The sequence below is a fragment of the Carettochelys insculpta genome, chromosome 2 (assembly GCF_033958435.1).
Source record: "Carettochelys insculpta isolate YL-2023 chromosome 2, ASM3395843v1, whole genome shotgun sequence".
NCBI classification, from domain to species: domain Eukaryota; kingdom Metazoa; phylum Chordata; order Testudines; family Carettochelyidae; genus Carettochelys; species Carettochelys insculpta.
The window spans coordinates 186,217,297-186,240,893 of record NC_134138.1 but is presented as its reverse complement, the minus strand read 5'-3'; the positions used below and the strand labels follow the sequence as shown (position 1 = coordinate 186,240,893).

General features: G+C 44.6%; 1 protein-coding gene across 2 annotated transcripts in view; it reads right to left on the bottom strand.

The window, feature by feature from the left end:
- ELMO1 (engulfment and cell motility 1) overlaps positions 1 to 23,597 on the bottom strand; it is a 504,510-nt gene that overhangs the window by 5,645 nt on the left and 475,268 nt on the right. For both annotated transcript variants that reach the window (XM_074988098.1, XM_074988096.1), the window contains exons 19-21: positions 21,411 to 21,518; positions 10,246 to 10,328; positions 455 to 532 (exon numbers count right to left, since the gene is read on the bottom strand). In XM_074988098.1, coding sequence (XP_074844199.1) covers positions 455 to 532; positions 10,246 to 10,328; positions 21,411 to 21,518 — 269 coding nt within the window. The remainder of the gene's footprint in view (positions 1 to 454; positions 533 to 10,245; positions 10,329 to 21,410; positions 21,519 to 23,597) is intronic.

The following is a 23,597-nucleotide window of genomic DNA, read 5'->3' as shown; positions in this document are numbered from 1 at the left end:
GAGTGCAGTCAAGATCAGTTGATGTTGCCCGTGTAACATTTTTGACAGGGCCAGGGATGTCATTCTGAGGTTAACTTGATTATTCTGCAACCTTGTAAGAATTCACTATTGATTGCACAAGAGAAGATTGAAGTTTTATTTGTATTCACTTGGGAGACATGTCTACTATCCAGTGGTCAAATTAGATTTAATTAAGAACTGGAAAGTGGAGGGGGAGTTAGCAGTAAGCACATTTCACCCAAAACAGGTGAAGAGGGAGAGAAAGTGCTCTGTTTTATTATTATTTGTATTATTGTATTACCTAGGCATTCCACTCCTGGACCAAGATTCCATTATGTTAGACACAGGACCAAAACACTGTCTGCGAGACCTTACAATTCTTAGAGAAGTTGGAAAGCTGAGTTCCCCACCCCACCCTGCCCTTTGCCCCCACCTTATTCGAAGCCCTGCTTACCTCGTGTTTATCAGGAGCGATGAAATTCAGTTGGCCGTTTGAGTCATACAATATAGAGAAAGCAAGCTCAAGCACTTCCTGGAAGAACGTAGTCATAAAGAAACCAATATTAAAAGCCTATAAAGAGATTGTCGTACATTCACATGTTGATTTCCTCCCTGCCAAAAAACACTTAAGAAAACTGAAATACTTCACCCCATACTACCCACACAACCTTCTGCTTCAATTCCAGCCAGCACTGCCACAGTGCCAGCATATCACAAGACGCACTGACAACAGAAGCAACGCTGAGGCAAATGGAATTTAGGCAAGGCTAAAATTCTGAAATGAGTAGCAGTGTTAGTGTGGGGCTCCACCCTGAGCTACAGTTTGGGTTCTGGGTTTGAGCTGTGCCATGGCTAGGTTCTGAGAGTAGAGGCACCAACACCTCAAAGTCTGAGCCTCGCTAGAGCACAAGGTATCTCACGAGGACGGTTCATTTTGTGATATTAGTGTCCTCATCAATGCTGGAAATCTTTAATTGCCCATTTTCAGGAGGTTCCTGATGTTCTGGGTGTCGTCTGAACCAGAACCAGCCAACGTGTGTCCCTTATGGGTTTGGCTACAACCCCATGGGACATTACGCTGCCATAGCTGATTTTCATCCTTCTCTGAAGACCCACCTCCACCAGTGTAGGTGGCATGTTAGGGAGGGGTGTGTTTTTCAAACAGACCTGCACTCTTGTGTTCCTCACCATAACAACACCCTTTAGAGGGCATCACAGGGTCAGGCCAGAGGACTGCTACCCCAAGGGGGAAAACAGACCAAAAAGGGAGAGAAGGGCCAACTCCCTTGCCAATGGAGTGGTGGATTGCTGGAGCGCAATGAGGAACAGGGGGCAAGGAACTGGCCCAGTCAGAAGAGGACAAGCTTACTCCACTCAGAGGCCTTTCAAAAGCTGCCACAGTTAGAGGGTGGCTGGGAGTGTGGGGGGGGAGAGAGAGAGAAGTAAGTAGTAGAGGATGAGAGGAGAGGTGAGAGAGAGACAGAGATACCAACATGAACAGCACTAGGCACTGCGAGTGAGGGCTATCTGGAGAAGGGAGCCTAGAGGGAGTAGCTGGAATTGAGTTGTCCCTCCCCTCGGAAAATAGCTCCTACCCTGATCCCTGTCGAAGGGATAGGTCTGCCAGCCCTAAAGGGGAGAGGAAGGGCACTTGCCACAAGGGTCAGTACAAGCTGGTGTAACATAAAGCAGCTCTGTAGCTGACAGGGTTGCCCTGAATTGTGTAAGAAAGGAAGGCAAAAACATGCTGAAAAGCTAACTGGGAGCTTCTCCTGTGCTCACTTCCACTATTGCACCCAGGTATAACACCTTCAAACTTTTTCACCACCCCGCTCCTGCCTATAACCTCTATCATCATTCCGCCTATTCTTACCCTGCTACTCCTCAGCTACATCTACACTAGGCCAAATCTTCAAAATGGCCATGCAAATTGTGTTTATTGTGCAAATTGTGCAAATCTGCTGAATAGGGGATTTCAAAGTTCCCGGGGTCCTTTTGAAAAGGACCTCCATCTGGATGAGCCATGCAGCAGCGAAAAGCGGCAATTTCGAAGAGCCATGGCCGGCGACATGCTAATGAGGTGCTGAATATGTATTTCAGCACCTCATTAGCAATCTTTGAAATGGACATTTGCATGGCCATTTCGAAGATTTGGTCTAGTGTAGATGTAGCTGAGGAGTGTAGACACGGCCTTCATGTTCCAGCCCAAGCTTCTCTCCTCAGTGCCTCATTCAATAACTTTCCAGTGCGGATTCAATGCCTTATTCCGTGTTGGCCTCTCTGCATTGTACAGTTTCCCAAATCTGACCTTGACTCCCTACCTCTGCTCCTTTGGACCCCTCCTGAGAATTCAGGTATCCCACAAAACCTTCTGGCAAAAACTTCTGCTTCCATGTTTGCTCTTTTAAAATGTCACCCTGGTGCATTTAGTCAGATTGTAAGATGTTTGGGTTGGGCTGAGGAAGGAATCTGGTTCTTGCTCTTGTTTAACAGACCATACCTGATGTAAGTCCAATAAAAGATCTGGAGATGCATTATAAGCTCTTTGATCATAGAGCCTCTAGTTTTGTGGTAACATAATACTATCAAACACTGGAAAAATTAGTAAGTTTTTTAATGTTCACATTCTTATTTCCATTTCAAATGGGTTTAGACAGTATACAGGGCTACAAACAGCTCCTCTCATTCAGCAGCTGCATCTATCTGAGATATTTCTGTTTGTGCTGTTCCGCTATAAAGATCTCAAACAATGTTTAATGCGGGGCAGAGATAGAGAGAGAGATGGAGAGAGAAGGGAAGAGATGATCAGGCTTCTCACCTAAATTCCTGAGCTGGAATTTTCAAAGGCACCTAGGGGAAATAGTTAAGCATGCAACCTTCATTGAAAGTCTGGGGGAATGAGGTTCATTTGAGAATGTGAGCCTATGTAAATAAATAGTAAGCATTTACCAACAGTGACCACACTGCTATCAAAGGTACTGTGGTATTTCCATAGGCTGAGACTAGGAAGAAAATGTGGAACATCAGTTAAATGTAGCATGTCTCAGTATGAACTCTTGCTATGTTTTACCTCATGTTCACAGTCATTAGTGAAATAACTAGTGTAGCCTCTACTTGATGGACTCAGAAATACGCCCTTGATATCATAACCATTTCTTTTTGCTCCCTTGCTCCCTCCTGGTCAATGGTCCTATAACCTCATTTATGTTTACTGGCTCTGTCTTGAAGAGATGCATACAACAATTATCCTTTAGAAGCTAAAGGAACACTGCCTTCTACATTCACTGTATTCTGAGGATAAAAAAGGAAACAACTGTATCTCTGGTGGGTACAGCAGATATATCAGACCAGATTTGATCATAGGATAAGGTTGGAATAACAAAACTGGCTGCTGTGGCATTAATGCAGATTTACACTGGCGTAAGACAACCAGAATCTGGGTTACAACTTTAAATTATACGCTATACATACTTCCTGGCTGAGCTGAAACACCAACATCACATGGCAAAAATCCTTGGTTTCCTTGGGTGTAAGTACTATCTCAGACTTGCTGTATTTTGAGAACAAGTAAAAAGAGATCTCTGGGTTAACTCCCAGAAGAAGCAACAGCTCCTGGGGATTACAGATGCACTCAACTATCAAATTGCATACAGTTCATGCACTTATTTTCTGTCTTAGATGTGTGTCTCAAGTGTATCCTATTAAGAGTAATGAATCCTCATTCCAGAACCAAATTTACTTCTGCCGACGCAAACCTGGCATTTTTTCTTCTTAGAGTGTTATCAATTACTGACATCAGAAAATGCCCAGTCATGAAAATGAGATTGTAAAACAAAATGCATCTTTTCTTTTCCTGTGGAGCTGTGTGTGTGTGTGTGTGTGTGCGTGCGCGCGCCCACGCACACGGTTACAGGGGATATCACCTGTTCCAGAAGGTTACCAAGAAATCCTGTGCAAAGGACAGGGAGCACGAATAAATCCATAAAAAACAGTATGTTGCTCAAAACTCAGCTTGCTGGACCGCTTCCCTCACAAAATTTGCCAACTAATTCTTCACCTCATCTCTCCACCTGGGTTGGAGACCTCACTCCACTTGGTTGGAGATCCAGTCTCCGCTGCAACCTATATGCCCTACACGCTTTGACCTTCAGTTATTGCCATGTCTTGCGACCATTTTGCTCTATTATCTCTCTCGTCACTGTCCCTTTTCTCATATTCTCTGGTTTGCTTTTTATCATTGGGTCTTACTTTCAATTTTTCATCCAGTCCACTAGCTTTCTCAGTTTTAACCCCTCCTCTTTCTGCCTCCCTGTGAAAACCCACTTCTCAGCGTTCACTCCTCCCTCTCAACTCCTTCCACCAGCTCCTCCTCCTGTCCCAGATCCATCCATTTTTTACATTCCTCTCAATTGTCTCCCTATTTCCAACTCAGTTTCCTTTCCTCCCCTGCACCCATTCCTTCATTGCTTCTAGCGTCTTTCTCTTCCCCGGTTTCACTTTCACTCTCTGCCTCTTCCTCCTCTCCTGTTGAAATTTTCTCTGCCCCTTGATCTATTTACAAGAGGAATCAACACTGGGAACACGAGGTCTCTCTCATTGAAATGGACAGTGAAAAAATTGTGCTGAAAGCTACTGACCACTCCCTGGTCCAGGTTCACAGGGAGCCTTTTGCAGAAGAGATGTGAATGGATCTCTTCTCCCACCATGTCTATTTTCCTCTCCTGTTGCTACGCCTGGGTCCAATGTGAGGGCCAAGTAAAGACAGGATCAGGGAGTGGGGAAGATTTGATAACCAGGTTTGCTACTGGTTAATTTGTTATGTTGTCATTGCCTAAAGCTGAGGAGCACAAGTGTCCACAGGCAGTTGAACCCACCATGTAAGCTCCTTTGCCCCCTCACCCTGAGGGATCTCACAGTCCCTATAGCCCACATCTCATGTTGGGAACCACATGCCTCTGAAGTCATCTCATTTATTGATATTCCAGGGCACTATGGCTTCCAGAGTATACTGTCTAGAATGGATGCTCATGTTCTTGTCTTGTGATAACCAAGGTGAAATTACAGAGAACAGATGTTACGGAAGAATGGAGAAGTAAGTTCAGTTCTGCTCAGTAAAAATGCACCATAGATGGGGAAAGTGAGTAAGGAAGCGTTATCTACTCTCATTCACATAATGCAAGAACCAATGAAATTGACAGGTAACAGGTTTAAAATAACTCAGTGTAAGTATTTTTGTCACACAATGCACAGTCAAACTGTAAAACTCATTGCCAGGGGATGTTAGGAAGACCAAAGCCACAACAGCATTCAAAAATTAAATAAATTCATAGACGATAGATCCATCTGTCAATGGGTATTAGCCAAACTGGTCGTGGATCCAACCTCTCCCTTGTTTCTGATTTCTAGAAGCTGGGGGAGGATCCTCAGATGAATTCCTTGATCACTGCCTGTTTTGCTCATTCCCTTAGAAGCATTTGGCATTGGCCACTGTCAAAGACAGAATAATGGGCTAGACAGAACTTAGGTCTGATCCTGTATGGCCATTCTTATAGTCATAGACTTGCCAACTGAGCAAACAGAAGGGATGGCTGGGGAATTCTAATGGCTAGATGAACAAATCTTTCATATTTCCTTGTTAAATGGCTTTTAAATCAAATACTACTAATTTGGATAAAATATTTTAAAATTACATGAGGGCTTAATAGTGAGCCTTGAAAATCAAGCCCAATGTAAAACGCAAACAAGAGTAAACAACTTTGCATTCAGCTCTATTTCTACTAGCCATTGCAGTTTCATATGCCATCAACATCCCAGTTCAGCTTTGCTTCTGTTTATTTCCAAATGACCCCACTGGAAGAATAAGGGCTGATATTGGCAAATGGGTATGCAATGAAGCCACCGTTAAGAACACTCAGGTAATTTTATTCCTAACTGCAGCACAGGCATTCTCCCATTTAATTTTCTTTTTTTGCCAATGAATACACTTTAAAGTACTTGTTCTCTCTCTCAGGCATAACATGATGGCCATCTCTACACTTATTCAAAACTGAGAAATGGCCATGCTAATGGCCAAAGCAAAGAATACTAATAAATCGCTGAAATGCATGGGAATCAGCTGATAGGAATAAGGGGATTTAGATGTTGGTGGGGTCCTTTCCAAAAGGACCCCATGCAGATACGCTGTGGGCGAGCGAACCGCAGCATTTTCAAAGTGCTGTGGCCAGAGGCATGCTAATAAGGCGCTGAATATGCATTTCAGCACCTCATCAGTATTCTTCAATTTGGCCATTAGTGTGGCCATTTTGAAGTTTTGAGTAAGTGTATATGTAGCTGATATGGCTTTTTAAATACACTCTTTAATTGTGACACCTGTACCTACACTCCATGTTTTGTAAATACAAAGAAACCAGGTTGTGTGTGATTTTGATACTTCATTCCCATCCATCAAACTGAGTTAAATTAACATCCATCTAAGCATTGCTGTAACCATTCTCGTAGGCTACATCTATACTAGAAGCATCTGTTTACAGAAGTTACTGTCAACAGATCCTGTCTACACATAAAAGCACTCTGTTGACAAAAGGGCCCCCCAGAGCATCTACACATCTTTTTTGTTGGAAGCTTCTGTTGACAAAATGTGTTTTGTGTGTAGACACGCTGTGAGTTTTGCGTACAAAACCCCAGTTTTGTCTACAAAACTCTCTAGTGTAGGCATAGCCAGAGAGTAGTTATTAATATTCACAATCAAGTTAGAAGGGCGTAACAAGTGGGTTACTACAGGGGTCTGTTTTGGGACCAGTTCTGTTCAATATCTTCATCACTGATTTAGATATTGGCATAGAGAGTACGCTTACTAAATTTGCAGAGGATACCAAGCTAGGAGGGGTTGCAAGTGCTTTGGAGGATAGGGTCAGAATTCAAAATGATCCAGACAAACTGGAGAAATGGTCTGAGGCAAACAGCATGAAGTTTAATAAGAACATTCACACATATGGAATGGGAAGTGACCATCTAGGAAGGAGTATTGTAGAAAGGGATCTAGTGGTCATAGCTGACCACAAGTAAATACGAATGAACAGTGTGATGCTTTTGCAAAAAAAAAAAAAGCAATCATGATTCTGGGATGCATTAAAAGGAAGGTCGTGAGCAAGACATGAGATGTCATTCTTCCACTTTACTCTGCACTGCTTAGGCTTCATTGGGATGGCTGGCAGGTCAGGCCATCTCAAAACCTCTGTTTGTGTACATCTCCCATAAAGGTTGAACCTCTTGAGTTCAGAACTCTCTCATCTGGCAAATTCCATAATCCGACATGATTTTAGTTAGCTGGTCAACCACTTATTATGGGCGTGACCAAGTTTTCTGTGGCCCCGTAAAGTTTGTTTACAGCCAACAATACTGGACCCCACATTTCAAGAAAGATGTGGAGAAATTCTAGAAAGTCCAGAGATGAGCAACAAGAATGATTAAAGGTCTAGAAAACATGAGCTATGAGGGGAGACTGAAATAACTGGGCTTATTTAGTTTAGAAAAGGAAGACTGAGAGGGGACATGACAGTGGTTTACAAGTACCTAAAAGTGTTACAAGGAGGAGGGAGAACAAGTGTTCCTCTTAGCCTCTGAGGGTCAGACAAGAAGCAATGGGCTTAAACTATCGCAAGGAAGGTTTAGGCTGGACTTTAGGAAAAACTTCTTAACTGCTGCAGTGGCTAAACACAGGAATAAATTGTCTACGGAGGCTGTGGAATCTCCATCACTGGAGCTATATAAGAGCAGGTTAGAGAGATATCTATTAGGGATGGTCTAGATGGTGCTTGGTCCTGCCATGAGGGCTGGGGACTGGACTCGATGACCTCTCAAGGTCCCTTCCAGTTCCAGTGCTCTATGATTCTATGAATATTCTGCACAGACTACTAAAATATTACAGACAGTGTGCACAGAGTCTGTTTTACACAATAACAAATCTTCCAAATTCTGTTTTTTTTTTCTAAAGTAAAAAATAAGGACATGGAAAAATCAATTTAATAAATGGAGTAATGACAATTATTATTACCAAAAACTGTGTTCACCAGCTAGGGACGTAATTATGTTACCTATCAGTTCCTGATAGCCATATTTTTGGTTAGCTGCTTTAGGCCACTTCATTGCAATTTTACTCTAGGAAATGGAGTATCACTGACAGCTGAGGTTATACAAATCTGTAGCACTGCTATTTAGCATTAAGCTTTACTTAAACACTAGTGCTTTATCAAGACCAGTTTTCATCACACACCATATGCTTTGTCTCTTTGTTTTTGTAGACAAATGAACACCAAGATAAGGAAGCACTAAAAATAGTTCATGTAGTTCATACAGTTGCCACAGCCAACAAGTAGGAGGCGTTGTGTGCAATCTCTTGGGTGCAGCTGTGTGTCTGTGCTCAGATTCAGAACGTGGTTTTTTGGGTTTTGTTTTGATTTCTGTTTGCTAAGACCTTTTCATTTCCAGTCACACACATTCTGTAGTGAAAGAAAAGTAGGAAAAATTCTATATTTCAAAATGACTGTTTTGGTACATGAGCCAAATACAACTGATACAGATTGAACCTCTCTCATCCAGCACCCTTGGGACCTGATGGTGCCAGATTAGAGAATTTGCCAGACCATAGGTGGTCATATCATCTAGCAGCATTACGAACACTTCCACTGCTTACTGGGCTCTTGGAAGACATTTAGGGGTGAATTACAGATAAATAACAGCACAGAACACTGAGAGCCAGGACTGGTGGTTGTAAACAAACTTTATGGGGCCACAGGAAACTTGGCCACACCCATGATAAGTGGTCGACTGGCTAACTAAAATCACGTAGGATTATGGAATTTGCCAGATGAGAGAGTTCTGGATTAGAGAGGTTCAACCTGTATGGAAAGTGTACACAAACAGAGCTTTTGAGATGGCCTGACCTGCCAGTTATCTGGCATTCATCAATGTAGTACCTTAGCATCAGTCAGTAGAGGAAAAATAACTTTACTTGTTTTCAGTGGTCCTTGCCTCCTCATTGTGGGAAAAGACAAGAAGTGGGAATGGAAGGACAAAGGTACATTGCAATAGCTAGCAGGGAGGGAAGCCTTCACTGAACCTATCCCTGATGTGCCTGGCTCCAGATCTGTCACTAGTTCTTCTCTTTCATAAACATTAAACACATAATCCCGCTCCCTAAATTAAACACCACTGAGGAGAAGAATCCTATTTTGTGTGTTTTATAATCTTTCTAACCATCGTAGCTAGAGGTGGATCAAAAGAAGAATTTTAAAAAGCTCAATTTCAGGCATTGACAGATTCAGATTCAAATCCCCCATTGTTTCAAGTCAGATGCAAAGTGATGAGGGTCGTCTTACTCAGATGCAGCGCAGGTTGAGGAAAGTCTCAGGAATACACCTGTTGGCTTAGGTTTTCCACCTTTAAATAAGGCAGAATTTTCCAAGATCATCTGATCTCTCAAGCTTTCCTCAATTTGGAGCTCACGTCTCACAAAAAACAAGCAAACAAGAAAAACAAACAAACAATCCCCCACCCCCACAAGATTTTAGCCCCATGAAACATAAACTGTAGAACTGGCTTGAACTTCTTGACCCTAAACTCAGAAAGATATTTTAAACCTAATTTGGATCAGAACACTGCCTCTGTTTCTCAATCCCAGTGCAGCATTGCCTCCTTAAAATTCAAATATTATTTTGCATCAGTATTCATTTCATACCTGGGTTTTGCAGCACTGTTCAATCTGAATTTACAATTTGCTGGACTTAAATTGTACCTTTGCTATATGATAGGGATGCAGTAGGAGATTCATGAGAGAATATAGTCAGCACAACTTATTTGTTTAATGAGAACATTTCAGCAGGTAACACTGTTAGCTGACTCACCAATAGTTATTGCTACTCTGTTAAGACTCTATGGAACCCAGTAGAAACCAGCACTACTGATCACGTCTTCCTACATGCTGTGCTTATTCACACTTATTACAATGCACCGATGCCAGGAAATGTAAACAGAGGATTGTACCCACTCAGATATGCTTGTCTAATAATGTCACTCTCTTGGTCCAAGATGAAAATAGAGAAAGAGAGAAAAAGAGAGAAAGTGTTTGCATATGTAGTCCCATACAAATGGATTTCTGGCAAGCCAGAATGGAGTTATTTCAGGAAAGGTCAAGTGCATAGTCTGTACTCTGCAGACTTAATGTTTATAACAATTTGAAATTCCTACCTTGTTTTGTTTAAGAGCACCTTTCTCCTTCATGTGAGGGCAGTCCTTCCCTGTCACAACTGCTTTTATATCTGCCACAGGTACTGTATTGAAAAAAAAAAAAAGAGAGAGAGAGAGAGAGAAAAGATGTGTGTAACCAAAATATTTTAAAGCTGTGCTGTCAAACAAGAGGCAAAATTGATGTGACAAAAATTCCAGCTACTGTGCCATCACCAGACTTTGCTGTGAGGAAGGAAAGTATGAAAAACAATGGAAACAGACATTATTGAGCCTTAACATAAGAGAATCAAGTTTCATATATCACTTATCTGCCTTCTCCTTCTTGCTGAAACTTTTGATGAAAAAATGGGTTTTGTGTAAATGTGTGTAGGTTTTAGGTAAGATCAAAGTGTTAGCAAATATATAACATGTATCTATCTTGTTCATTTAGACATAACTTTTTCATGATGTTTTATGCTTCGTCCATGACTATTTGCTCAATCACACTGTGGTGATTCTGATGAGGAAACTGTAAAGTGTAGAATGCTCAGCCACCACAGTTTTTTTTACAAAAAAATCATTTTAAAGTAAATGCATTTAAAAAAAAGTTTTTGAAAAGTTTCATTTGTCACAGTCACTGCAGGAGTAAACTTGGTGAGGTCACTAGAACACAGAGATAAATGCATCTGCGCTTCAAATGGAAGTCAATTTTCCAGCAGTAATTACATTATGGAAAATCTATAAACTCTAAATATAACATGGTCAGTGAATGACAGAAAACTTTTACAATCTATAAATAACCCATTATCATGTGACTGGAATAGCATCATATGGAAAGAAAGGTTACTCACCGTAGTAACGGTGGTTCTTCGAGATGTGTCCCCGTGGGTGCTCCACATTAGGTGTCGGGCTTGCCCGGCGCCGCAGATCGGATCCTCCAAGCAGTTTCTGCCGGACCGCACATGCGCCGGCGCGCGCCACACCCCCGCGCGCTCCCGGCCACGTGCGCGATCCGGTCCCCGCCAGTTCCTTGACCAACCGCCTCGGATGCTCCTGCAAAACACTAAACAGAGATCCGGAGCAGGGAGGATGGGCGGGTAGTGGAGCACCCATGGGGACACATCTCGAAGAACCACCGTTACTACGGTGAGTAACCTTTCTTTCTTCTTTGAGTGTCCCCGTGGGTGCTCCACATTAGGTGACTACCCAGCAGTAACCCAAGATAGGAGGTGGGTAATTGGATTATGTGCAGCTTGTCCCCGAGAGGACCGCTGTCGAGAGACGGGTATCCTCTTGGAATACCCTGTGAAGGGCATAATGTTTGGCGAAGGTGTCACAGGATGACCAGGTCGCCACTCTGCAAATGTCTTTTAGCGCAACGCCCTTGAAAAAAGGCTGTTGATGCTGCCACCGCCCTAGTGGAATGAGCCCTGGGCATGGCCAGTAAAGGAGTCTTTTTGAGTTTGTAGCACATTTTATGCAAGATACGATGTGCTTCGAGATTCTCTGCGAAGAGAGACATTCTCCTTTTGATTTGGGAGCGATAGAGACTAGGAGTCTATCCGTTCTCTGGAAGGACTTGGTCCTGTCTATATAGAAAGCTAGCGCCTCCTCACGTCCAGGAGGTGTAGGCGCGCCTCTTTGTTAGAGTTATGAGGCTTTGGATAAAACGAGGGTAAACAATAGGTTCGTTAGTATGAAACTCAGAAAGAAACTTTAGGAACAAAGGCTGGATGCAGCCGTATGGTTACCGCCTCCTTGGAAAAAACAGCGCAGGGTGGCGTTGCCATAACTGCCGCAAGCTCGCTCACCCTGCGAGCTGACGTGATTGCGAGAAGAAAGGTCGTCTTTATCATAAGGAGGCAGAGGGAAACCGTGGCCAAAGGCTCGAACGGTGGTCCCCTTTTCGCATTAAGCACCAGGTCCAAGTTCCACGAAGGTGGAAGCGGTTTCCGAGGGGGGTATAGGTTTACCAGCCCTTTGAGGAACCTGGTAACCATGGGATGGGCGAACACCATGTGCCCTTTCTCTTCGTGTCTGAACGCCAAAATGGCGGCAAGGTGGACCTTAAACGAGGATAGTGAGAGTCCTCCTCTCTTGAGGTCCAGTAAATACTCTAATATCACAGCCATAGGCACCGAAAGGGGGGCTAGCTGTTTGGTAGAACACCATGCCGTAAAGCGAGTCCATTTCTGCTTGTAGGTCTTCCTGGTGGAAGTCCTCCTGCTACTTTCTAGGACTTGCTGCACTTCCTCCGTACATGTGCTCTCTAGGGAGCTGAGCCATGGATTAACCACGTTTGTAGTCGCAGGCCTTGGGGGTGCGGATGCACTATGGACCCCTGGGCTTGCGTGAGCAGATCCGGCGCCACCGGAAGGGGCATCGGTGGCCGGTCCGACATGCGCAGGAGTAGGGGGAACCATTGCTGTCGATCCCACGTTGGGACTATCGGGATCATTCAGGCTCCTTCCCTCCTGGCTTTCTGCAACACTTTGTGGATGAGCACTGTGGGAGGGAAAGTGTAAAGCAGGGGGCCCCCTCCATGAGATCGCGAAGGCGTCCCTCAGGGGCCCCCGTCCCAGTCCTGCCCTGGAGCAGAATCGTGGGCACGTCTTGTTGTGCTGAGTAGCAAACAGGTCTATCTGGGGAAAAACCCCATGCATGAAAAATCGGTTGCAGCAGATCGGGACGGATCTGCCACTCGTGTGTGAGTGCGAAACGCCTGCTCAGCTGGTCTGCCTTCACATTGTGAGCGCCTGGTAAGTACGAGGCTTTCAAGGTTATATTGTTGGCGATGCAGCAGTTCCACAACCGGACTGCTTCTGCACATAAGGCACAGGACCGAGCTCCTCCTTGCCGATTTATATAAAACATGGTGGAGGTATTGTCTATACTGATCCCGACTACTTTGCCTTTTATATGGTCTCGAAAGTGTCTGCAGGCGTTGAACACTGCTCTGAGCTCCAGTATATTTGTGTGCAGTGACTGCTCCGTGGAGGACCACAGCCCTTGCGTCACCTCTTCGCCCATGTGTGCTCCCCACCCTATGAGGGAGGCATCTGTAGTAAGAAAAACCAATGTGTGTGGTTGGTGGAAGGGTACCCCTGTTAGCAGGTTCTCGGGGTTTACCCACCATTGCAGGGATTTGCGCACCTCTGTTGTGGGCGACGCCACCCTGTGAACAGTGTGTGCTGCCGGGTTGTATACGCTCGCCAGCCAGTGCTGCATGCTGCGCATGTGTAACCTGGCGTTCTGTTGTACGAACGTCGCTGCTGCCATGTGGCCCAGCAGCTGTAAGCACGTCAGAACTGGCACCGTAGGGCTGAAGGTGAAGACTTGCACGAGGGAGCCGACGGCCCGAAAGCGAGTCTCTGGTAGATACGCCCTCGCTGTAATAGAATTTATGCGTGCCCCTACGAACTCTATGTCCTGTGTGGGGTCTATCTTTGATTTTGTCAGATTGATAACCAGGCCGAGCAAAGAGAACGTGCCTGCTGTGATGCATATCATGCGTAGTACCTCCTCCTTCGAGGCCCCTTTGAGTAGGCAGTCATCCGGATACTGGAATATAAATAGCCCCTGTCTGTGCAGGTAGGCTGACACCACTGCCAAGGGCTTGGTGAAGACTCTGGGAGCCGAGGAGAGGCCAAACGGTAGGACCTTGTATTGAAAATGTTCTTTGCCTACCATGAAAAACCAGAGGAATCGTAGGTGAGCCGGATGAATAGTTATGTGAAAATATGCGTCTTATAAGTCGAGGGCTGCGAACCAATCTCCATCGTCTAGTGCCGTAAGGATGGAGGCGATTGTGATCATCCGAAAGCGTTGCTTGCACAGGTACCGGTTGAGGCCTCGAAAATCTAAGATGGACCTCCCGCCTCCTGTCTTTTTCCCCGTGAGGAAGTACCTCGAGTAGAACCCTCTCCCTTGCAGTTGCTCCGGCACTCTTTCCACTGCCCCTATGAGCATGAGATGGTTTACCTCCTGCTTGAGCCTTGCTACGTGGGAGGCCTCCTGGAGGTGGGGCCTGGGTGGAGGTCATGGCGGTGGGAGCGACTGGAAGGGGATGGCGTACCCCGTGGCTATGATCTCCAGCACCCATTTGTCTGTGGTGATCCTTTGCCACTGGTTATAGAATGGTCGGAGGCGATGGTGGAATAACCGCTTCGGATGACCTTGCGATGGTAGTGATGGCGCAGCCCTGGATCTATGTGTCAAACTTGTGGCCTTTGGCCCTGCCCCGAGGATGCACGGCTGTGTTGGGAACGTCGCCTGGGAGTTCTGTACTGCTGGTGCTGTTGATGTCGCCCTTGCTCGTAACCCCTGTGGTACTGGGGACGCTGTTGCTGGTACTGGTACTGTCTTTGTTGAGGGTAGTACTTTTTCTTTCTGTATGGAGGGGTATAAATCCCCAGGGTCCTAAGTGTGGCTCTTAAATCTTTACTGGAATGAAGGACCGAGTCAGTTAATTCAGCAAACAGCTTCTGCGAGTCGAAGGGAAGATCGACTCTCTCTGTCTGCAGGCCCTCGGTATACCCGGAGTCTGGAGCCAGGACTCCCTTAGCATCACCACTGCCGTAGCTGTGGAGCGTGCTGCTGTGTCCGCAATATCCAGGGCGATCTGAACTCCCGTCCTCGAGGCCGCGTAGCCTTCTTGCATGATGGCCTTGAGCACTGGTTTCTTGCCCTCTGGAAGCGAGTCCATGAGGGAGGTTAACCTAATGTGGTTGTCGAAATTATGGTTCGCTAGATGCGCTGCGTAATTTGCCATTCGCAACAGTAGAGTGGAGGAGGAGTAGACCTTTCTGCCCAACAGCTCTAGCTTTTTGGCATGTTTGTCTGTTCCCCCACGTTGCGACGACTCCACCACCAAGGAATTTGGTTGTGGGTGGCTGAACAGGAACTCCGTGCCCTTTGTCGGCACGAAGTTTTTTTTTTTTTTTCTGCTCTCTTGTGGACAGGCGGAATAGTCGCAGGAGTCTGCCATATCATAGCGGCAGACTCCAAGATTGCGTCATTAAGCGGTATTGCTATTTTGGAGGAGGCCGGAGGTCTCAGATTTTTGAGGAGCTTATGGCGTTTCTCTTGCACCTTTGCTGTCTGGATGCCTTGCGTGAAGGCCACCCTCGTAAAACAGCTCTTGGAACTGTTTGAGATCGTCCGGAGGATGGACGTCCCCCGGGGCCGTAGCCTCGTCCGGGGAGGAGAGCGAGGAACCGCTGGGGTACGTCTCTCTGGACCCTTCCGGTTCCTGCTGGTGATGGTACACCCTCTCACTAGAGGTTTGCGAGGGAAAATCTCGGGGTTCCATAACCAGTCCCCCCTGAGATGCTTGAGTCTCTGTCCCCGGTCGCAATTGCCCTCGGGGGTACGAGATCGTCTGTGGGGATCTTTCCCTAGTAGATTGCCGATGGTGTCTATGCCCCGCGTGGTAGGGGCGACCATGGCAGTATAGGCACTGTTCTTGGGAAGGTGACCTAGACCACTCCCTTGGTGCATACCCTCTGCGTCTGGGGGAGGGAGATCGTCGAGACACTGGAGAGAGCGATTTTGCATAATAGTCCAGCGGTTCAAACCCCAGGAAGGGTGAAGGTGGTCCCAGCCAGGGTGAGGCTGGTTGCAAAAAATGGAGAAGGGGGCTCCGGGTAGGCTAGGGGGGACCCCTGCCTTCTGATTGGAGTCTGCAACATAAGCGGAGGGCTGTGAGAAAGCAACTCCACAGTCCTGTGCGGAGAGGGGCTGCAATGCCTCCTCTTGTGTGCAGCCTTCCCCCTCCCTTGAGGAGGTAACTCCGCCCCCTGACGTACAGGGGATCCTGGCCCCGTCTGCACCGAGCTCGGCACACTCGAAGTCGGTGCCGCACGTGCGGTGTCCTCCGGTGCCTGCAGGCTGCGTTCCTGCGCGCTCTGCACCGCTGGTTCCTCGGGGGTCGGTGCCGCCGCCTGCGGTGCCGCCGGTACCGGCGCTTGTTTAGCCGCCGCCCTGCCTGCGGTGCGGGGCGGCTGGCTGATTATTGGAGGCTGAGCCGCTTCCACGTGGCTCTTCGTGCCGCCGCCGATCAGCTGTTGCTGCGGCTGGGGGCTGCTCGCTCCTCCTGTCCTGCTCGCTATTGTTGCCGGCAGGGATCGGGCTGGGGAGACTTTCCTCCGTTTTTGCGCTGATGGGGTGAGGGAGGCAGCTTTCCTTTTATGGGCCCCGGAGGGTCCCTCCTGCTGCGGCCGCTCCGGCACGTCTGGCTGGAGGGCCTTGTCGAAAAGCAGCATTTCAAGCCGCATCTCCCTGTCTCTCCTTGCTCTGGCTGTTAATTTAGCACAGAAGGAGCATTTCTGTGCAACATGGGACTCCCCAAGGCACCTTATGCATAGACTGTGCCCATCAGACGCTGGCATCACCTCTCGGCAGGACTCACATTTTTTAAATCCTGAAGAGGACATTGTTGGTGAGTCTTTCAGTTGTTAAACGGGTACTTAGCACCTTCTCTGTGCTATTTTCCCCTTCTGATGGCCTGCTGCAGCAGGAGGGCTGATGGCCCTATGCTCCTGGCCTCCGGCGCTTGTTACTGGGACTGGATTGAAGCTGTCCCGCTTGTAGTTTGTTTGTTGTTTTTTTTTTGTTTTTTTTTTGAAAAATAACAACCGGCTAACTTGCAGTAGCCTAAGTACTTGAAAAACTTTAAAGAAAAAACAGTTAAAGCCATTGAATATGCTACTTGGCCTTAGCCTAGTTCCGATGCCGTCTGCAGCCGACGGCGGTTAAGAGGAACTGGCGGGGACCGGATCGCGCACGTGGCCGGGAGCGCGCGGGGGGGTGGCGCGCGCCGGCGCATGCGCGGTCCGGCAGAAACTGCTTGGAGGATCCGATCTGTGGCGCCGGGCGAGCCCGACACCTAATGTGGAGCACCCACGGGGACACTCGAAGAAGAACAGGATGATAACATGAATCTCTCTTATTTCTTGAGACTTTAGAATCTCTAATGGAAATACTATACTACAGAATGTAATTATTCTCAATGGACTCAGCAGCATCCATATTTTATGTATTATATATGTGTCTTCTCCTGCCTAGACAACAAGCTGTTGTATCAGTCACAGAGCTATGATTGAAAAGACAACACAAAATATTAAACTACAGCACAATTTAATGGATTTTCTGCATATAGTAAACCTCAAGAAGCTGAAATTATTCCTGAGATTATCCATTCAAGTTCTCCTCCATCAGTTTAGTTTATGACTTTATAGTGCCTCCCCTGGATGGAGTATCAGAGCAATTTCCCAATAATCTCTTGTGAATTTCATGGAGTCAATGGCATTTCTCTTTTTTAAGGGTCAGCCCTCTACATGGGTGTAGTTTTTTTTAAGGGGAGGTAGCGAGTTGGGGATGAAAGCATGTGTCAAATATGAGTATCACTTAGGTAAAAGAAAATCTCTAAACTGAAGTCTTTGTAACATTTCCTAAAGATGGTCAGACTCTGAATTTGCCTGATCTTGCCTGGAAGGTTGTCCCTAGATTTCATATGCATTGCCCTGGCTTTTGTGATTTGCCTTGTCTCAGAAGCATGCAGCAGTCAAGGTGATTCATATGTCATAATTTGGACTTTGATATAGTTGGGGCTTGATCCATTAATTGGTATGAGCCAGTGAAGGATCTTGCACAAGGGTTTGACATGGCCCACAGAAGTAGTGGGCAGCTGCATTCTGAACCAGCTGGAGCCTATGCATAATTTTCACATTTAGGTTCAACTCTCATGAATCATAGTAATCCAGGCTGGATATGACCAATGCATGGATTATTGCAGCCACGTCCTCATCTTAGAGGAAGGGACCATATTTCCTAGTAAGCTTGATATGAAAGAAGGTATTTTAGAGAATGGATGGTATCAGTTCATCCAGATTTATTAGGCAGCCTCCCCCCGACAAGTCACCTCTGACTCATTTTCCTGTTCCTCACCTCACTTTGCTCTACTGATTCTCCTCCTTCTGCACTGGAAAATGGGAAGAGAGAAGAACGACTATCTGTTCCCCTTTACTCACTGGATGGTCAGGAAGAGCAAGAAGGCTTGTCCCAAAGCTCATAATGGAGAGCACAGTAACCTCTGTCTACACGAGTGTAGGTCAGTACACTCAGATGACAGCAGATCTCTGCAAACCCATATTAGGTAAAGGATGACTCAAAAATTAAAGAGACTGCACTTGGTCACAGGGGGTTTGGCAGGTTCCCAAAGCCATTTCAGCATGACATGGCTAATATGTGGAGATATGCCTATCTCATAGAAATGGAAGGGACCTTAAGAGGTCATTGAGTCCAGTCCCCTGCACTCACAGCACGACCTATCAACCTGACAGATATTTTCTTTTATCAATTTGCCCCAGATCCCTAAAAGGGCCCCCTTCAAGGATTGAACTCACAACCCTGGGTTTAGCAGGCCTATGCTCAAACCACCAAGCTATCCCCCCTAAGAACAAAGCCACCTTATTATTGGGTTCTATTTACATGAGTCAGATGGTCCTCATGTTCCATTTAAATAAATTCCTGATGTAATGATTGTTGAGGTAATGCATGTGTCCCATGGTGCCAAAAGATCTGTGGAATGCAAGAAAAGATGGTCCTTCCTCAGATTCTATTCCTATCTAATTCACTTGGTCATCCAACATGAACATTTTATAAAGATTGGTAGAGCCCTGCAAATCTATGGATATCCACTTTATATCTGCAGGTATCCGCATCCACAGGATACAAATTGTGTACCATGAACCCTGAAAACTGAGGATATTCAAGGATCATTTTGCAGATGCAGATACCAATCTTCTGTCTGCTCAGGGCTGTAGAGATTGGGACCTAGTTATTAGAACCACAGTTTAAGATTGGGGTTCATTGCCTCATTTTTCACTCCAAGCCCATTGTAATATTTTTGCACTATTTCTCTAACTCCAGGCCACACAAATAACTTCTCCATGTCACTGCTTTAGTGCGGAGATCAGAAAGCCTGTCCTAGATTCTGACAACAGACTGCAGTAAAAGCATGAAACACCCTGGAGGCAACTCTGTACAGCAATGAAAATAAGTGAATGTGACTGGAAAAAAATGCCACTGTTATGTAACTCCAATTAGGTGTGTCACCCTCCCAGGCCAGCCCAAAGCAGCATCCAGACATTAATGGGATGGTGATGCAATAAAGTTTTTGATTTCATTATTCCAAACCTTTGTGTTAATTGATTAATACAAATAAATCAACGTAAGACACTGAGGCTGTGTCTACATTACCACCTTCCTTTGAAGGAAGGATGGTAATGAGGCTGTTTGGAGTTTACTAATGAAGTGCTGTCATGCATAGGCAGCCCTTCATTAGGCAAATTCCCCTCCCCCCCAACAGCAACTCTGAAGTTTTAAACTTCAAAGTACCAGCACGCGTCTAGCCGCAGCGCTCCCGCCGGTACTTCAAAGTGCCTGGGCATGTTCAAAGTCCCCTTAGGAGTAAGTGCCCTTAGATGTCCCCCTTAGATGCCCTGGCACTTCGAAGTACTGACGGGAGCACTGTGGCTAGACACGCATTGTTACTTCGAAGTTGCCGCTGGGGGGAATTTGTTTAATGAAGTGCTGCCTATGCATGGCAGCACTTCATTAGTAAACTTCGAACAGCCTCATTACTATCCTTCCTTCGAAGGAAGGTGGTAATGTAGACACAGCCTTAGGTTACTAAATTACTTCTCTCTTACCTTCCAGACTAGAGAAGTTACCAAAATCTGCAGAATTATTCTTTTTCTGCACTAAAGAAGCAGAATAAATTTGCATGATCTTTACTCAGAGGTAACAGATGCTGTAATGCCAAGAATAACATTTACTACAAACAAGAACAAAATACATGGATATGATTTCTTACCTAAGCTTTACGTCTCATTTTCCTGAGGTGATGTGTAATGACTATGATTTTAGCTATCATCAAAGACCAAAGCTGGGACATGCTGAGATACAATATGAGCCCCTATGCTATGCATTGAGCTAACGGGGACATTTTCAAAAAGGTAAGAGTTTCAATAGGTCTTTTGGCTCCTAAACCCTTTAGGTGCTCTTGAAAAATCTCTGTTTCAGTTCCCTAGATGGCAGCTGTGCAAGAGTGACATGCTCTGTAGACTGAGTACAGAGGAGGATGTATAACACTCTGAAAAACGGGGGAAGTTACACCATTTCTCAGAATACTGTACAACTTAAGCGCACACAACCATTATAACCAAACTAGTTGTCTCAACTTTTGAGAATGACCTTCGTCTGCTCACCATCACGTATTTCCCTCCCAGATACTAACTACACCATTTGCAGCAGTAAGAAACAACTGTCTTCACTTAAAAATAGGTGATGCTCCGTCTACAATTACAAACTGATTTTATCTGACCTCTGTAGTCAGATGAGACAGTGAGAATGAATTGTGTTACTATGTAGGAAACATGTAAAGTTCATAGAAAGACTCGCCTGAAAGTGGAGTGCACATTCCTCATGCACACTTTCCAAAACTTGTGAATGATATACGAACACATCAAAAAAACATCCATAGTATTTAAATACTTCTGTGGCCTCCACCACGGTGTCTTGGAATAGTACTAAATCATTAATGTATACATTCTCACAACCCCCATGAGGCAGAGCAGCGTTATTAACCCTCTTTTAAAGATGAGGACCTGAAGTAATCAGAGAGGAACCTGTTTTCTGAGGGACACAGAGTAAAGCTGTGGCAGAGCCTGGAACTGAACCCAGATCTCACAAGTTCCAGGACCACAAAAGCAGATCTATGCCACTCATGGATTTGCAAAGACAAAATCTGGCCACTCATTTTTGGTTTCAAAATAAGATGGGAATTCAGATGAACAATCCCATCTATGGGAATTCAGATGAACAATCAAAACCATTGCATAAATTGACTGAACCCGTTCGCATCCTTCTGAGAAGAGTTGCCATTGGATAGCCATGAAAAAATACACAGTTTGCAAGCTCTACAATTAGTGACAACTGGAAGACTTTTTATAGGCTGCCCAGAGAGCTCTATGTGAGAATGCTTGTGACAAAATATATCTTAATCAGAGGAGGCATGGCACAGTGGGCTCATACATGGAGATATTTATATTGCACTGTCTTAAAAGCAAACATGTAACTCAAAAATTAACTAACAAGAGAACCAGTATATTTACTAGACTTACATTTATCCTGCAAAGAATCATGGGGAACTTCTCCCTGTGGACTTTCTTCCAAATCTCCATAGTGCAAGACCTTGTGATTCGGTGATAGTCGACAATACCAAAATTTGTCTGATAAAATAATACATTCGAAAAGGTTAACATCTGGTTTTAGTAATAGCAGAAAAGTTATTCATTTCATATGCTACACCACCAGGAAGCGATACTATGTAGGTGTGTGATTTGTCGTGAGGAGGGCAAAGACATGGCCTGTTCACAATAATTAACTTAATTAAGAAAAGTCTTTGAACTGGGCCTCTTGCAGCATTTCTAGTTTTCATTCATCCACTATTTGTGAAAACGGCATTGAAGAAGAATAGCTTCCTTAATTTTAAGCTCTTCTTGGAAGAGACTTGGGCACTGGAAAAATGTGTCCTTTTAGAGATATTCCTATTAAACACAGCAGCAGAATACAATCTCTAGATCTAATTGCAACCTCATTATTCATAAGACCGTTTTACAATTTTGGACAGTATAGAAGAATATATTTAGCAACTTCTTGTGATAAAATAATCTCTTCTTCCTACTGAAACTCAGCATGGCCTCAATAGACTCTCAATACCTTTGGGCAATGAGTAAGTGGATGGTGTCAATGAACACAATTAATATAAAACATGGAGAGAATCATCAAAGACCATGCACTAGAGTTACTGAAGGAACTAAAATGGACCAGGTCATTAACATACTAATGATGAGAGTGTTTTAACAACCTCCTTCCAACCCCAAATCCCTACAAACAAACAAAAAGACAATACAAATACAAGTGCTTCCTACTTTATACTATTTTTCGGAAGCAATGCTTTTTAACTAAGAGATCCCAAATAGGAAAGCCTGTAAAATGATTCACAATGTCAAAAGGATAAAGAACTAATAATCACAGGCTGCAGCTCCTAGTGTGTCCAGTGTAACTTGACAGGAGTCTCATTATTAACTGTCACCTGAGCAAAACTTTGTGGGCAATGCAAATGATTTAAATGAGACCTGCACAAGCAACTACAGTAACCTCTTTCATATCTGGCAGCCCCGGGACTGGGAGGTTGCCATATATACAAATATTCTGGATGATAGAGAGATATACCTAGCAATGCATGACACTAAGGAAAAACAAGATTAGATATTAAAAAACAAACACATGTATGCAAAGTACTTTATTTACCAAAAACAGTAGTATTGTACACTGTAAACATACTGTATTTGCTGCATTTATTTGTATTTAAGTTCACTATACTGTACTTATGGAAAACGTAACTAAAATTTACTTATGGTTAAAATGCCTGTTATTTGAGAGTTCTGGATGATAGAATGCAAGCTATGAAAAAAGTTTTTCTGTAATAAGGTTCCCTCTGCTGTATGGCTCCACTGACCATACTACCAAAGCGGAAAGAACAGAAACCAGTATATTAACAATTGAAAATAGACTTAGTTTTCCTTTTGGGTATTGCTACACCCAGAGACAGCTGATTTTCAGCTTGATGCACCACCTTTAGGGATCTCCACTGTACAAAGGATTACGTTGGCTTATGGGAGTGATGTGCAATGGTAAAAGAGTGTGCTATTTTACACAAGATAGGTTTGGTAAAAGTTATTTTTTAAACTAATGGATATACTAAAAGAGGACCCATGCAAAGTGGCATAGAGAACACGCCATTTGTGGTTCAGGCACACAAAATGTTAAATCGACAAAAATGCAATTATTGTCTTCTAGCTCCAAATGCCTACAAATAAATTAAAAGAAAATACAATTTCTAGATCCTACAGCTTTTAATTGTTTTTAGGAAGAAGCAGTTATATATCAAGAAAGCTTAATTAGGAAAGTCTGTAGAAGCTTTCAAAAATTGTTGTTATTGCTTTGAGGTACTGTGCTGGGATTTAAAAGACTGGAAGAGAATTTCAGTATGGAACTTCATCTCTGTACTCTCTAGATTTGTGGGACAGTACATATATGTGGAGAAATCTTCTCTTGGTGGAACAGTCAGATCAAAACCAGGCAGCTTGCAATTTGCCCTGAATGCTGTTAGGCTCAGTAGAAGTCTGATTTCTCTCATCAGAGATGCAGCCTAGCCTAAAGCACTTTGCTGAGATACTGTGCACAAAACCCTTAATTCCCTTAATTTTTCAACTAACGCTGTGCATTCACTGATAAAAGCACTT